The sequence below is a fragment of the Copadichromis virginalis genome, linkage group LG16 (genome assembly GCF_057382275.1).
Source record: "Copadichromis virginalis isolate Kocher_CV1m ecotype Utaka linkage group LG16, C_Virginalis_male_GT1.1, whole genome shotgun sequence".
Lineage (NCBI taxonomy): Eukaryota > Metazoa > Chordata > Actinopteri > Cichliformes > Cichlidae > Copadichromis > Copadichromis virginalis.
The window spans coordinates 28,485,355-28,500,422 of NC_140633.1; the positions used below are offsets into that span (position 1 = coordinate 28,485,355).

The 15,068-nt window shown below is 39.0% G+C and overlaps 1 protein-coding gene across 2 annotated transcripts in view; it reads left to right on the forward strand.

Annotated features, from left to right (window-relative positions):
* erbb4b (erb-b2 receptor tyrosine kinase 4b) overlaps positions 1-15,068 on the forward strand; it is a 341,570-nt gene that overhangs the window by 270,309 nt on the left and 56,193 nt on the right. For both annotated transcript variants that reach the window (XM_085434270.1, XM_085434269.1), the window contains 3 exons: positions 5,820-5,974; positions 7,093-7,137; positions 11,422-11,554. In XM_085434270.1, the coding sequence (XP_085290396.1) occupies positions 5,820-5,974; positions 7,093-7,137; positions 11,422-11,554 (333 nt within the window). The remainder of the gene's footprint in view (positions 1-5,819; positions 5,975-7,092; positions 7,138-11,421; positions 11,555-15,068) is intronic.

Here is a 15,068-nt window from a genome sequence, read left to right on the forward strand (position 1 = left end):
TTCTCATAATATTCATAATTATAGGCTATTCTGTGGACCAAATAAGAGCTGATGGTAGATCTAGTGTGTTTATGATTTTTATTAGATATACAAACACGCTCAAATCATTCAAAGAGTGGAACATTCATTCATTTTTACAACAGGCAGTTAAGCCAAAGTCATGTTGATATCAGACTGAAAATCTCACAAAGCTAAAATACACATTCGAAAATAGATCTGAAAATAAACCAATAATATAATTTTATAACCTGAAAATCCAAGAGTGTTTTTTTCCTGTCATAACTGATCTTTTTAAGCCCAATACAGCCCATCATATTTCTTGTAAGTGTAAGTTTAAAAAGGAGGACAAGTTTAGTGTTTGTAAATTCCAAATCTGCCAAACAGATGAAGAAGCACACAGTATAAACTGTGAGCAGCATCCAAACTTCACTGTATATATTATAAAGATGGAAAACGCTGGTCTTCCCACTCCAGGTTAGGAATTATTTGCTGCCTCAGATGGAGGAGTTTAAGTTTTTCAGGGCCATGTTACTGATGGATTGGTGCAGCATCTGCAGTGATGTGGACTGTTGATTTACTCTGCATTTCTATACAGTACACAACTTTAGCAACAGATGCTGGTTAGCAAAAATTACAGAAACAAGCAGCAGATATGAACTTCCAAACGGTATCTGGGTTCTACGTTAGATACAAAACACAGAGCTCAACCATTTGAGGGGAGCTGAAAGTGCAGCAGCTACTCTTCAACATCTAAAGAAGCAAGCTGAGGTGTTGCCCATTTCACTAGGGCACCTTCTGAATACTTCCTATACCAGGTATTTACATCAGATACAACTGTAAGGAGATTTCAGGCAGACCCAGGACACACTGGAGACATTATGTCTCCCAGCCAGTTTAGGAAAGCTTTGTCATACGCTGAGAAAAGTGATGGAGTGAAGCGGACCAGTTAGAAGCTTTCAGAGCCTCTTGCCCTGTGAAAGCTGGTTTAGGCTACAGCGCCCCCATGACCCTAAATTGGATAAGTGGTTAAAAGGATGGATGGACTTATTATCCTATTATCAACTTATAAATGACTCTCTGCAGCACTTTGAACTTAACTCTTAATCTTGAATGTCTGAAATACCCATCCTCTCTCTGACACTATGCAGTAGCCATCTATGACCATAGTCAGTGTTGGGAAGGTTACTTTTAAAATGTATTCCATTACAGATTACAGAATACATGCCCCAAAATGTATTCTGTAACGTATTCCGTTACGTTACTCGATGAGAGTAACGTATTCTGAATACTTTGGATTATTTAATATATGCTGTTTACAACTACGTGAATGTACTATTGCTGTGATTTATTACTGTTACTGACGGTCCACGGCTCCGAACCGTAGTAAAGGGACCTCGGACTAATATGGTGGGTTCCATGTTGGGCTCGTAGCCGAAAAATAGCTTTACTTTGTTGTCTGGGTCAACTTTGTTAGCCAGAGACAGAGAGAGGCGTTGAAAGGCTGCTCCAACGGAACTTATTGTTTCGGAGGAAAACACGAACACAGCCTACAGTCGAGTCTTAATAGCTTACTTACAACTGGGCTCCTCAGGCACTCTTCTTGGCTGCAGTGGTTATTATTATATTTACATGCTTCCAGCTCCCGTTTCTGCTCGATGACAGCTCGTACTTTTCCTTTTTCTCCCTCCTCGCGCTCACAGACACATAACGTGTATGGCAGTCCATTCTCCCTGCAGCACGGACTACACTGCCCATGAGGCTACATTCTTTAGAGCTATACCTGTAGCATTCTGCCTGTTAGCTTAGCACAACAACAACAACAAAAAGGCGCTCTCTCACCCAGGAAACACGCAGAGAGAGAGCGTCACCCTGTAACCATGGCAACCATAACGCTTCTGCCTGAAACAACAGAACATAGCTGTCAAACAAAACCCAAACAGTCCTGGCCTGTGACAATATGAAACAGGAAAGTACCGCCGTGTAATCCATTTATTTCAACAAAGTAACTGTATTCTAAATACCACCTTTTTAAACGGTAACTGTAACGGAATACAGTTACTCATATTTTGTATTTTAAATACGTAACGGCGGTATATGTATTCCGTTACTCCCCAACACTGACCATAGTATAAACATAACACACAATAGTGTCAGCGGAAGGAATGTTACGCCACTCATTCAAGTGACTTCCTTACTGTCAACTGACTGCAAGTTTCCTCAGTCTTATAAACAGTACATTTGCATGATGACTAAAACTAGCACCACTGACTAAAAATGGGCCGTGAGGTCAGTTTCATGATTATTAATATATAAATTGTCAAAGGGGATTCTTTCACCATCTCATGGTGCTTTGGTTGCAGTCATTTCTCAACTCTGTGTGAATAGTGCTCATGGCCATTGATCAGTGGTCATGACATTTGGCTGAGTGATGAAGCGTTTCTCCCACTGAAAACTATGTCACGATGAACAGAATCAACTTTCTGGCATTTACTTACCTGAATGATTGAGCATACAGCAAGTAAATATACATGTGCATAGTTATAATACATAATATCGATTTTTTTTTAAGTGTCTCCTGAAGTTCATGTGTCTAGTGATGGAAAAAATAGGCATACACTTATACTGTAAGAGTATTACACACGTTCTTTTGTGCTGGCAGACTAATTTATATTTACAGCAGGATGCTTAGGTTGGAGCTTTAGTTGCCCCAATACCCCGTTGGACCAAACACCATTTGCTTGCTCTGTCACATAATTTAGCTTGTTGATGTGATGCCACAAGTGCATACACATACATACAAATATCCACGGGTGGGAAGACACTCAGAAAATCAAAGTGCCAAGCTCAACGCTAAAGCCAGCGAGAGCAGCAAGACTTTCACTTTGCATAATTATACTCACGGTGAGAACATTTTCGCACACACAGAAGCTATAAAGAGCACATGCAGAGGCATTAGTACATAGGCATCCATATAAAGTCTATGCAAAACACTACTTCTTGTTTTGATTTGACTGACAAAGCAATAATACACATAGAGACAGAAGGAAAGATATGGCTTTTCCTAAGAAAATTTATTTTTATGTGTCTTTCTTTCTCAGCTGCATTTGTCGTGCACAATGTTCAGTTCAGTGTAGTTTTATGCCAGACATTGTAAGATAAACATCTCACAATATTATACTGTGAAAGCCAGCGATTTCTTTTTGTGACAGTGGGAGCAAAAAAGAAAAAAAAACTTTTAAGAAGAGGAAACCTCTAACACATTCAGACTGAAGAAGGGTAGCCATCTGCCTCTAACTGCTAGGTTGAGGGAAAAGCAATAGAGAAAAGAAGAGCATAGAGAAACAATTAAGAACAAACAATATAATAATAAACATTTGGCGGATTAGTGGAGCCTGAAACAACAGGTCAGGAATATGAAGCTCAGGAAATTAACTTTGGAAGAAAATGAAGACGAAGGGAAAAAAGAACACACACTACAAAAGGGAAAAGCCACCAAGTTAATGACATGCAATAGTAGCGTACAAATGCATGGGCAGTTACAGAGACAAGAGTAGATGGCAGGTGCTCAGGTAATCATTGGAGGTCCTCTAGCAGCCTGTAGCTTACAGCAGCATAACTAAAGGATGGTTCAAAGGCAAGAACCCTAACTTAAAACTTCCTCAATAAGGAAAGTTTCGAGCTTAATCCAAAAAATGGTGAGAGTCTGCCTTCATGCACGCTGTAGCTGAATGTTCTGCCTCTAGATGTACTTTTTGGTAACTCTTGGAACTACAACTAAGCCTTCATTCTGTGAGTGAAGTGCTCTTTTTGGGTGTTGCACTATGAGGTCATTAAGATATGATGGAGCCTGGACTTTGAGGCCAGGGAAAGGGAAGATTTTAAAGGATCCAGTGGAGATCAGTTTAAATGAGAGAAATGTTAGCGTGCCCTGTCAGTGTCATAAATATGCTTGATGTCATCTGTATAGCAATGCATTGGAAATGCATTGTTTTCTGTGGAGCAAACTTTCAACCTGTGTAACTTCATGACTAACTTTAATTTGTGTTGCAAAGAGTCCTTAAATAGTTCAGTTGGGATGGATTTTATTGTTGAAGTTGGCACATAGAATTTTGTGTCTGTGGGTCATTTTTTGTTATTTATTGTGTAGATACAAGTAAGAAATCAGTGTTGCTTATGTGACTCAAAGCTATGGCGGTTTGTTCGCTTTCCAACCATTTGTGCTTATGTATGTATATAGTCTGTAAGTACGATGTTCTTTAGGCCTGCTGATGTTTCGAGGCCCGTCTGTGAGATTCTTTCACCTCTCTTCCTCTCCCTTCCTACCCCCTCCTTCGCCTATATTAGCTCCATAAATCCTGTTCTAGGCGGATTGTTATGGTCATTGTGTGTGCTGTGAGCGATGGTTATTATCTGCCTGCTCTGCTCACACAGCTTTATGATGCTCGTATGCTTTCTTCCTCTGCTCCCAGTTCTCTCTCTCTCTCTCTCTCTCTCTATCTATCTCTCTCTCTCTCTCTCTCTCACTATATCTTGTTCACCCTTACTCTCTCTGTAAATCTGAATGTCCATGTCCAGTCTCTCTCCTTCGCTTATTACTCCACAGCACTTCCTTTTTTTTTTTCCTCATCTCTCCTCCACTCCACCAGTTCCACTTTCTGTCTTTTGCCGCTTGTTATCGCGTTTTCACTCTTAAGCTTCCACTGCTTCACAGATTTAAAAGAAAAATCATAAGTAACTAACAATAACCCACAGTTTGTTCAACCTGACAGATTTGTCCTTTGTGTCCGATCGTGGCTCAAGAGTTGGGAGTTCGCCTTGTAATCGGAAGGTTGCCGGTTCGAGCCCCAGCTTGGACAGCCTCGGTCGTTGTGTCCTTGGGCAAGACACTTCACCCGTTGCCTACTGGTGGTGGTCAGAGGGCCTGGTGGCGCCAGTGTCCGGCAGCCTCGCCTCTGTCAGTGCGCCCCAGGGTGGCTGTGGCTACAATGTAGCTGCCATCACCAGTGTGTGAATGTGTGCGTGAATGGGTGGATGACTGGATATGTAAAGCGCTTTGGGGTCCTTAGGGACTAGAAAAGCGCTATATAAATACAGGCCATTTACCATTTACCATTTGTTAGGGAAAATGTTCTAAAACACTTCTTCAGTAAAGACTCAGAGAAGAGAAACACACAGAACCTCTTGCTAGCAAGGGCAGCCTCCACTCTAAGAGACTCCAGTGAGAGAACTGCCCCGGTCTTTATTTTATACTCCATTGAGCGTGTGTGTGTGTATGTGTGTGTGTGGGGTCAGAGTGTGGCCCCATAAACAACAAGACAAGGTACGAGCTCTCATGCTCCCAGGACGTGGGGGTGCATTCCTGGGGTGCACACATCCTGTCACTACACAATTAATTATATGCTTCTAAGTATACATGGTTAAACATTTCCTAATACAAATAACTACAAACAGCATCCTACCATAAGCAAACTTATATCACTAAAAGATTATACTGACTACTAAATACAATTTTCCATTGACATCCTTCCTATTTGTTTAATGATATCAGAAAAATCAACAGTCTATACTTCCAGCAAAGGATGCTGACACTGAAACTGACACCTTACCAAGTGATAAAAAGCTGTCAAGAGGGAGTCAGACTTACCAGCGATAAAACTAATCATACTCTCATTTTACAAATCTAGCACATGTGACAAAATCAGTTTACAACAAGTTATGGTCCATACATGGTAAGTTTTCATGTAGGAAAATAAGGTTTTCACAATTAAACAAACAAAAAATAAATCAATAAAAATCCTTTTTTTTTTCTTTTTACGAAGGGCCCAGAGCATTGTGTGAAATGCCTTCATTTCAAAGACGGTCCAAACTGTGTGGAAAAGTGTCCCGATGGCCTGCAAGGTGCCAACAGCTTCATCTTCAAGTACGCTGAAGCCAACAACGAATGCCACCCCTGCCATGCTAACTGCACCCAAGGGTAAGTGCAGACAGGAAAAGGACAAGTTCGAGATGTGGGGAGTAATCAGCTTAGAGTAACGTCGTCACAAGAAGTGGATTTGCACACCATTTGCCCCGCAAGCAGTTGCTACATCACTGTTTTATTTATTTTACCAAAGTGACTAGTTACTAACAGAATATTCATGCTATGTTTTCTCATGCTCATATTGCAAGCGAAATTTGACCTTCATATATTTAGCGGTTGAAAAGCACGAGCTCGCAAAGCTCTCGCCAGCCATAGTCTGCTATCATAAAATTACATCTTGCAAGACATGTGAGATAAATAGAGAAGTGAAGCAGAAAATGAACCTGAAGAGAAAAAAGAATGAAAGTAAGGGTAGTTAATACCCTGCCACTCTCCACTGCTCACTAGCCACTGATCGCTCAATGTAATATTCAACAAGGTTTGGAAAGACATCATTTTGTATTTAATTCCACCGGGAGTTTATGTCACTTCCCTGTGTGTTATTTCTCCTCTTGTGAGTGACAGCATCCAGCTCACTTAAGCATAACAATGTTGTCGTAAATGGAAAACACCAGGCTGACACTGTCACAGGTACAGCTTCATAAGCAGGGCCGGCTCTCAGAGCAGCAAAAAACCCAACAAGCTGATCGAGGGGGAGGGATATATATTCTGAGTGGGAGAGAGACAGAGCTGGAGGCTTCCAAACATTCAAAAGAGCTACTAAATTTCAGAGACAGTATATGTGACGTGTGATGCCACTGAAAGATTAACACAAGGCGACTGGTGAAACGTCCAACAGATTTGGTTAGTTTTCATTAGAAGTCAGTATAACTTTGTAATCTGTCACTCTAAAAGTAAACTCTTAGTGAGTTCTAAAGCAAGGCTAAAAATGGTAGCCAACAAGGCTTTTATTCACATTTGTGCCACACTTAAGGCAAAACGCGTTAATCATATAAAAGGTATCGTTGTTGTGTTGACATCTGCTCTACAATGAGCAAGCAAAAACATCTCTGACGGTCAACACTTTCTGGCTAATTTTGGCTGCCTGTGTGTTATGGTAACATTTTTATATATGCGATATTAATGTTTGAATAGGATAAAATACAGCATTTGTCCTGTATTTATTTACTAAGGTGCATTGGACCGAGACTTCAAGACTGCATCGGCTGGATGGACAGGTACAAAATTCCTTTTCTTGGATCCCTCTATTATGTGCTTACGTACAAACGCACTTAAACAGAAGTACACACACGCACACACATAGAAGAACCGTACAGTAAGCAAAGTCTCTGATTAATGGATAGCTCTAAGGCCCCAAATCCCTGTGAGGTCCTTAATGCTTCTCTGTGCACGGTTGTGTGTGTGTGTGTGCCTGTTTGTTGATAAATTGATTGTGCTTTAGCATTTGTTCTGAAGCTGGGGGGAGAAAAGGCAAGAAAATGCTGCTCATAGTTTGCAGCAAATAGATTCAAGACTTCATAAGTGAAGCAGTTTGGAATCAAGTGGTGCTAAAAATTGTTGCGTGGCGTTTTGAGGGATGATTAAAAAAAGAGGCTGGTAGGCAAGAGGAACAGCCTGCAGTTCACTATTTTGCAATGGAGATTTCCAGCACATCAAAAAGAATACTATATACAAATTTCAGGTAAAAGGTAAATGTAATGAGATGACTATCAAAGTGGGTGTCAAAAAAAGTGAAACGAAAGAAGCTTTTACCGTCTTGCAGCACAGCGTACATTCACATAGAGATAATCACTGTAAAGGCATTTACTGTATATTCCGCCTGATACTGACCAATCAGTATTCAGTATCTTGAAGCTTCTACTGTAGCTCAAAAAAAACAAGTCATATCCTTCAAAAGACTAAATCTACAAGTGTGCTTCTGAAATAATATTTGGGAAACTGCCAGTAGGATGAATGGGGACTGCAGCAGATGGCTGAAAGTAACTATCAGCCGACCTTGTGAAGAGATCAGCTTTTATCAGATCTCTGATATCTCTGGCCAGGATGTAGCTGTAGCCACAGCTATCAGGTCTAGTTGCCTGCTCTGATGTGTCACACAAGTAGTAAATCTGTTAACTGTTAGATGTGTCATTTTTGAGCATAGCTGAAAGTGTCATGTCATTACACAAAGCCTTTTTCTTTTCTTTTCTTTTTTTTTTTTTTTACACAAAATCTTCTAATGGCAGTATTTCAGAAATTGCTGATCTACTGGGATTTTCCCACATAGCCATCTCTAGGGTTTATGGAGAAAAAAAAAGAAAAAGAAAAAAAATATGCAGCAGTTCTCTGGGTGAAATGCCTTGTTGATGCCAGAAGTTAGAGGAAAATAACTATACTTTTTCAAACTGACAAAAAGGCAAGAGTAAGTCAAATAACCATTTGTTACATCTGTGGTATGCAGAAGAGCCATTCCAAATGCACAGCATGTCAAACCTTGAAGCACATTGGCTAGAGCAGCAGAAGCCCTGACCAGGTGTCACTCCTGTCAGCTAAGAGCAGATAGGTGAGACTACATGTTGCATTGGCTCAATAAAATCATACAATAGAAGGAAAAAATCTTTCCCGGTTTGATGAATTTTGATTTCTGCGGCAATATTAAAAAAAAACTGAAAACATGGATCCATCCAGCCTTTTATTAACAGTTCTGGCTGGTGGTGGTGGTGTAATTTGATGAGGGATAAGGAGCCCACACTTCAGGGTCCTTAGTGCCAAATGAGCATCATTTAAACACCACAACCTATCTGAGTATTGTTTTCATGTCCATCCCTTTATGACCATAGAACATGCATCTTCCAATAGCTGCTTCACCAGAAAGCAGCAGACCATGCCACAAAGCTCACACCATCTCCGACTGGTTTCACACACAGCAGTGAGTTCTTAAAGGGCCTTGAAGTCACCAGATCTCAGTCCAGTACAGCACCTTTGTAGTGAACTGGGATTTTTGCATACATGAATGTATAGCTGACGTCAAATCTGTGAGGAGTGTTTCCATCGTTTTGTCGAAATGTTTCAAATCTAGATCTAGTTCTGAGGGCAGGAGATTCAACCCAGTGCTATCAAGTTTCTGCTGAGTGTGCAAAAGCCACCAAATTTGAGTGTACAGAATGAATTGCACATTAGCTGTTTATCCCAATGCCAAATGACATTTGTCATTGTGAGAAAAGCCTCATGTAGCTACTGCCAGTGCCATGCTGACGGTGTCTTTCACCATCAGTTTTCTTTTCATTCTATAACAATAAGACGTGCACAAAATTAACCGTGTGGCTTTCATTTCACACAAATTAGCTTCATTCCTCTGCTTTGAAATGTATCCATAGTGAAACTGCAGTGCGTAAGTTAATGAAATCAAACATAATATTTACATTTACCACTCTCTCTTAAACTTTTCTGTTTAAGAACTTTATTGATATTTTGTGGAGAAAAACACAAAAAAACCATTGCTGTCTAGCTGAGAGTTAGATGAGAAGATCGATACCACTTTCATAACTGCCCATTAAATATGGAGGTAACACCAAGAGATAGATAACAGCATAAAGATGAGAAATGGGGAGAACAATTAGTCTAAATTATTTTCCAAAATAGTCTACCAGCACCTCTAAAGCTCACTAATCATCTCGTTATACCATATCTCATTTGTTTAATCCATATAAAACCCAGATTGTAGAAGCAGTGCAGGGCTTCACAGGCATTATATGCTGGTGCATTTCACCCCCGGGTGCACTGAATTTACTAGCTGCCTAATCATTTCATTGTGGCAGCAAGAAACCAGTGTTGCTATCTTTGTATATACATATCACATGTAAATAATAAAGTAAGTGTGTTGCATCTGCAGATATTAGTAAGCCTCAAAAATAAGGTAAACATCACCTGGTTGTAGCTTCAGAGCAATTTTAAAATGGCCTCAATCTCTTCTTTCCGAGAAACAAACCTGTGTATGTTGGCAACGATCAAGCTGTTTCACCAAAGAATCGTGATGATGCCATGGAGTCACCAGGGCATTTTATAATTATCCAAAGTCTTTAGTGGACAATCTAAAGAACCACAGGTTTTATATATCTAGAGTATTTTTTTTCTCCTTCACTGTTGGTTCCAAGACACAGATTGGGGTAAAATTAAGACTAGGATAACATATAGTGTGATGCCACCACAACAGCTCCAGTCACAAATCATAGGATAAAGTTGATCAAGTTGACTCAAGTTAATTGTGATTCAGTGATAGTGCTAAGAGGATAAATAGACACCAGAAAAAGCCCCGATCACAGCATAGCCACAACACTCGGTCATTGCAGCGATCAAATGTTCAGGCTGTGCCATTCTTTTGGTGCACAGCAGTGCTTATGGCCTTATTACATCTTGTATTGAAACTTTCAGTCACCATAAGAAGAGTAACTCTTGCATACTGCACTAATGCCCAAACACCAGAGTCACTAAATGGGTACAACCATAATTTCTGACCCTAGTTATGTACTTGTGTCTTTTTGATAGCTCTAAATACAAATGTAACAATCTGTAATTTAGTCACTGTGCTACTGAAGCACTTATGAATAATGAAGTCTATGGGACTGAAACATTAAACCCTCCTTGAAAGTCACTTGCAATCTTTTTACAAAATCTGAATCAATTGTGCCTGCTCAACATTTTTAGAAATTCAGTGGAGCATGCTAGGATAATAATTGCATAACTATACAATAATGTGTTGCACCTTTTCTGCTTTTTTCCCTTTAATTTGACACCTGTCTCTATCTAAAGTAAGGTAATAGTGCCCGCGTGTCTTCATTGGTTAGACCCCCTTTCTTTTAACCATCACATGTATAGAGATTTCCCCTGTGCAGCCACAGACTGTGATGACAGAGAGATAAAGCATTCTTCATTTCCCATGAACAGGGCTGAATGTGATATCATTTTATAGAGGTGTATCCTTGAAGTCCGTAATATACAACCCCGAATAACATCCTTATTTTGATTATGAACGGTTCTTCCGATAGATCAAATAAACCAGCCATGGCCGAGTATATCAGAAAGCCAACTCGGACAGTTTGAGGTGCATATCAGTAAAAATATTGAGATTCTTCATTTCAAGTGACAGCATCAGCGTGGTTCTGAGGATTCTCTTTGAAGATTATTTCCATGTTTTTGATCTCAGCCCCGATTTTAATGAGAGGGCATGGAGGGATATTTGTTACCACATGAAGCTTAGTGGGAAAATACACAAAAACCGAAGGTGAAGAGGTTTTTAAGGGATCGGCCACATGGATATATATTGTAGAAACATGTTATGTGTGTTAATCTTTGTGCTTATATTAGCCCGATGTTTGCTTGATGTATTTTTAGTTTAGTTTGTGCTTGTGTGTGATCTTCTTTACTGATACCCAGTAACATTCTTCCTTTTCTGTAATTTCATTGCATGCCCTTTGTTCTTTATGTATTTTCTTCCCTTTCCTTCTCCAATGTCTTTTCTTCAGAACCCCTCTGATTGCAGCAGGCGTAATCGGAGGACTCTTCATGGTGGTGATCATGGTACTCAGTGTAGCAGTGTCTGTGCGACGGAAGAACATTAAGAAAAAGAGGGCCCTTCGCCGCTTCCTGGAGACAGAGGTAAACAGGAAAGTGGATTAAGTTTAAAAAAAAAAGCTGATGTTCCAGCGAGAAAGAGCATGCTGTTTGTTGCACTGAAAGATAATCAGAAACTAAGGACATAGGTTAAGTTACCTTGGCCCAAATTATGCTAAATGTTTTGTGTCAACAGAGATCTTATAGTATACGCCTCTAAAATTGGATCCCATTAGCGCAAATAACTCTGCCATAGTTTTAAAGAACTAAAAGTAAAATTTATTACTTTAATCTTGGCTCTGTTTCTCGTATTTGTTTCCCTCTAATATGCCATGGTACTGTTATGCCTGGAGAAGATTACATAATCAAATTACAGGCTACATTGCAATTGGATTTATCAGTAAATAAATACACCTGATTTTGTCCCCAAATCAACACGTTATCACAAACCATCCTTCCAGACTTTGAGGAGAGGTTACAGTAAAATGACCTATTCAGAAGAAAACAACAAATGTCAATAAATAAAGAAGTATGGATATATCTTTGTTCACCAGGAAGTGCAAAATAGACAAATGAAAGTTTATTGCTGTCTACATCACCCCTACTGCTACACCTTTCACTATAGTGAGCTTGTTGTATTTAATTTTGGAAATGTAGGCCATTATTTATTAAAATGCGTAGATTTTCCTTGTAAATGTATTCATTCATTTCAAAGTTGATTGGAATTTTGCCTCTTACGTACCAGTGTTTGGTTCATTAGTTAGTTTGTTTCCTCCTCTCAGACTCATTAATTCACAATCACAGAGCAAATGGATGAAAATGGTCTTTTGTGGAATCACAAGATATTTGTTTTGCTTTTGAAACGTATTACACATTGCTCATTATTTTAAAAAATGTAATGCACTATGTTACTTAATTAGTCTCCACAGAAAATAATTTGTTATATTACTTTTGGAATACTTTTAATATGGCCTAAGATAAATTGTCACATAATTACCATTTAAGACTATAAACCTATCTAACAAATGTCTCCATCATAATGAACACACATGTACAATGTGTCATTTTGTGCAATAAAAGTGTTTTGTTGTGTTTTAAAGAAAGCCTTCATAATGCCACCGTTGTTACTACAATGCAGTTCATGACATTACTTTGTTATGTCAAAATGCGTAGACATAGGAAATATATATGGATGTGACGTTTTCCTTTGTATGTGCTTGCAGGCCTGTGCTTGTGCAAAATATGAGAAAAACAAGACTGAAAAAAGCAAAAAGAAATAAAATAGAGACTGACTGGTGGATTCTAAATAACTATTGCAGAACTGTAGAAAGTTTTAGAAACTCTGACGACTCGGGTTTGAATATCCTACAGTGCATTATAGGGGCACTTCTTTTAGGAAGAGCTAAGGGAGTATACCATTAGAAGAGGCAAAAGTACTCTTTCTTTATCTAAAAAAACCAGAAGAGTACTTCATCTAATGTACTTATGTGTCCACACTGAGAATAAGGTCTCATTTCAGTGCTTTCTCTCTATTCAGGGCACAAGTATCAGTGAAGAGTCTTGAAAAAGAAATAGCATTAAGATGATAAATTATTATACTTCTTTTATACCCGTTCATATATGGGCCACCCTTAAACTGCCACTATTTCTTGAGTACTTACATTAGTCTCTTTTTAGTAGTCATACATAAATCCAGGCACTATTTTAATATATTACAGAGCCTTTCTTGTTACATGTCATTTATTTAATAAAAAATACTGTATTTATGGCCCAATAATTGTATTAGATGCTCCAAAAGTAGAGGAGCAGAGAAGGAAATGGGAAATCTTTTTTTGTCTTTGAAACCATCCTGTCTTCATTTGTTTCTGGGCTGCAAAAAAAAAGAAGATAATTTTTCCTTAATTTTTAGTATTTACATTAAATTATGCATTTTATGTAATTGCAGGGAAAGTCTTATATTGCAGGTTCATTGATTAATAGTCATTTGCTTAAAATAAAGTCTGAAACTAGTTAGTTTTCAGGCACTGCGCATCAGTTTCTGTCATGGTACTGGGTCGTGTGACCCCGTGTTTGAGTTTTAGGTATTTTTGTATTCATTTTCGATCCAGTTAATTTCTAGGTTGCTAGTTAGTCCTTATTTTTTAGTTGTTTCTGTCATCTCCCCCTGTACTTAGTCTCCCTGGTTCCTGCGTCTACGTGTCATGTTTCTTGTCTATGCGGTTATGTTAAGTTCATGTCTATGTCTCCATGTTTCCTGTTTTATTTTGGAAGAGTCTGGTGTTCTTTGTTCATTGTAGTTAGTGTTACTCTCCTCTGTATTGTCATTATGTTTCATTCTAGTCAGCTGTGTTCTCATGTGTCTCCACTTCCCCTGATCACCTTATGTGTGTATTTAAGTCCTCAGTCTTCCTTTGTTCATCGTCGTGTCGTCTGTGTTATCTCCCCTACCCCTTGTCATAGTTTCCCAGCCATAGTTTGTATATTGTTTAGTCATAGTCTAAATTCTCAGTAAGAGTCATAGTTTCCTAGTCTATGTTCAGGTTTTCCCTCAGTTACTTTGTTGTTGTTTTTTCCGTGAGTTTTCAGCCCTAAATAAAGGCTCGCTTTTTGTTAAGTTCAGTTTCGTCTCCTCGCCTCTGTCTGCTCTTGGGTCCTCAACTCACTCCATACGGTCTGCCCTCGCAGACCATGACAGTTTCCCCCTCATCCTATCACTATATAACAAATAATTTTAGACTTGTTAAAAGAAAATGTTGATGGACTATAAATCTAATCAGATCAGTCTGCACGTGAAATGTTTGTCTAATGGTTTTAATGTCATTTTGCCCAGCTCACCACTTTAATAGAATAGCAACATATAAACTTCTTAAAACAATGAAGCAACACTTGAGCAATTTAATTTAGATTTTTGGTATGATTTTGAATTGCACTTTAGATTCCACTAACCGTTGTTTTCAACAAATTACATTATTTTACTTACTGAATTTGAGTGCAATATTGCGGCAGGATCCCTTTGTTACAATAAGACAATTCACAGGGGGTTTTTTTGCTCTTAGATATTCCACAATCACCTGTTAGTGGAATTATTTTAGAGTGGAAGCATTTAGGAACTGCAGCAACTCAACCACAAAATTGAAGACCACATAAAGTTACAGAGAAGGGTCGCTGAGTGCTGAGGTGTGTTGTGTGTAAAGGTTGCCAGGGCTCTGATGATTCAATAATTGCACAGTGGCAAATAACATCAACACAAACACCGTGCACCGAGAGCTCCATGGCATGGTTTCCATGGACCTTGGTCCTCCAGTAGATGTAATGTGTAGGTGACTCAGTATTTTTGCACATATAGTGTATGTTAACTTAAATATTTCATTCATCAAGATCTGATATGTGGTGTTAATATTTTGATCAGTATATTTCAGGCAGCACTTGCTTCAGTTTCAGAAATGCAGTGTAGAGAGAGAAGGTGGATAGCTACATTTGCTGCTGTTCGGCTGCTACACAGCCTCAACATCTTCAGCACCACTAATGCTGGACAGCTCCCAGCACAGTGGAAATAGCA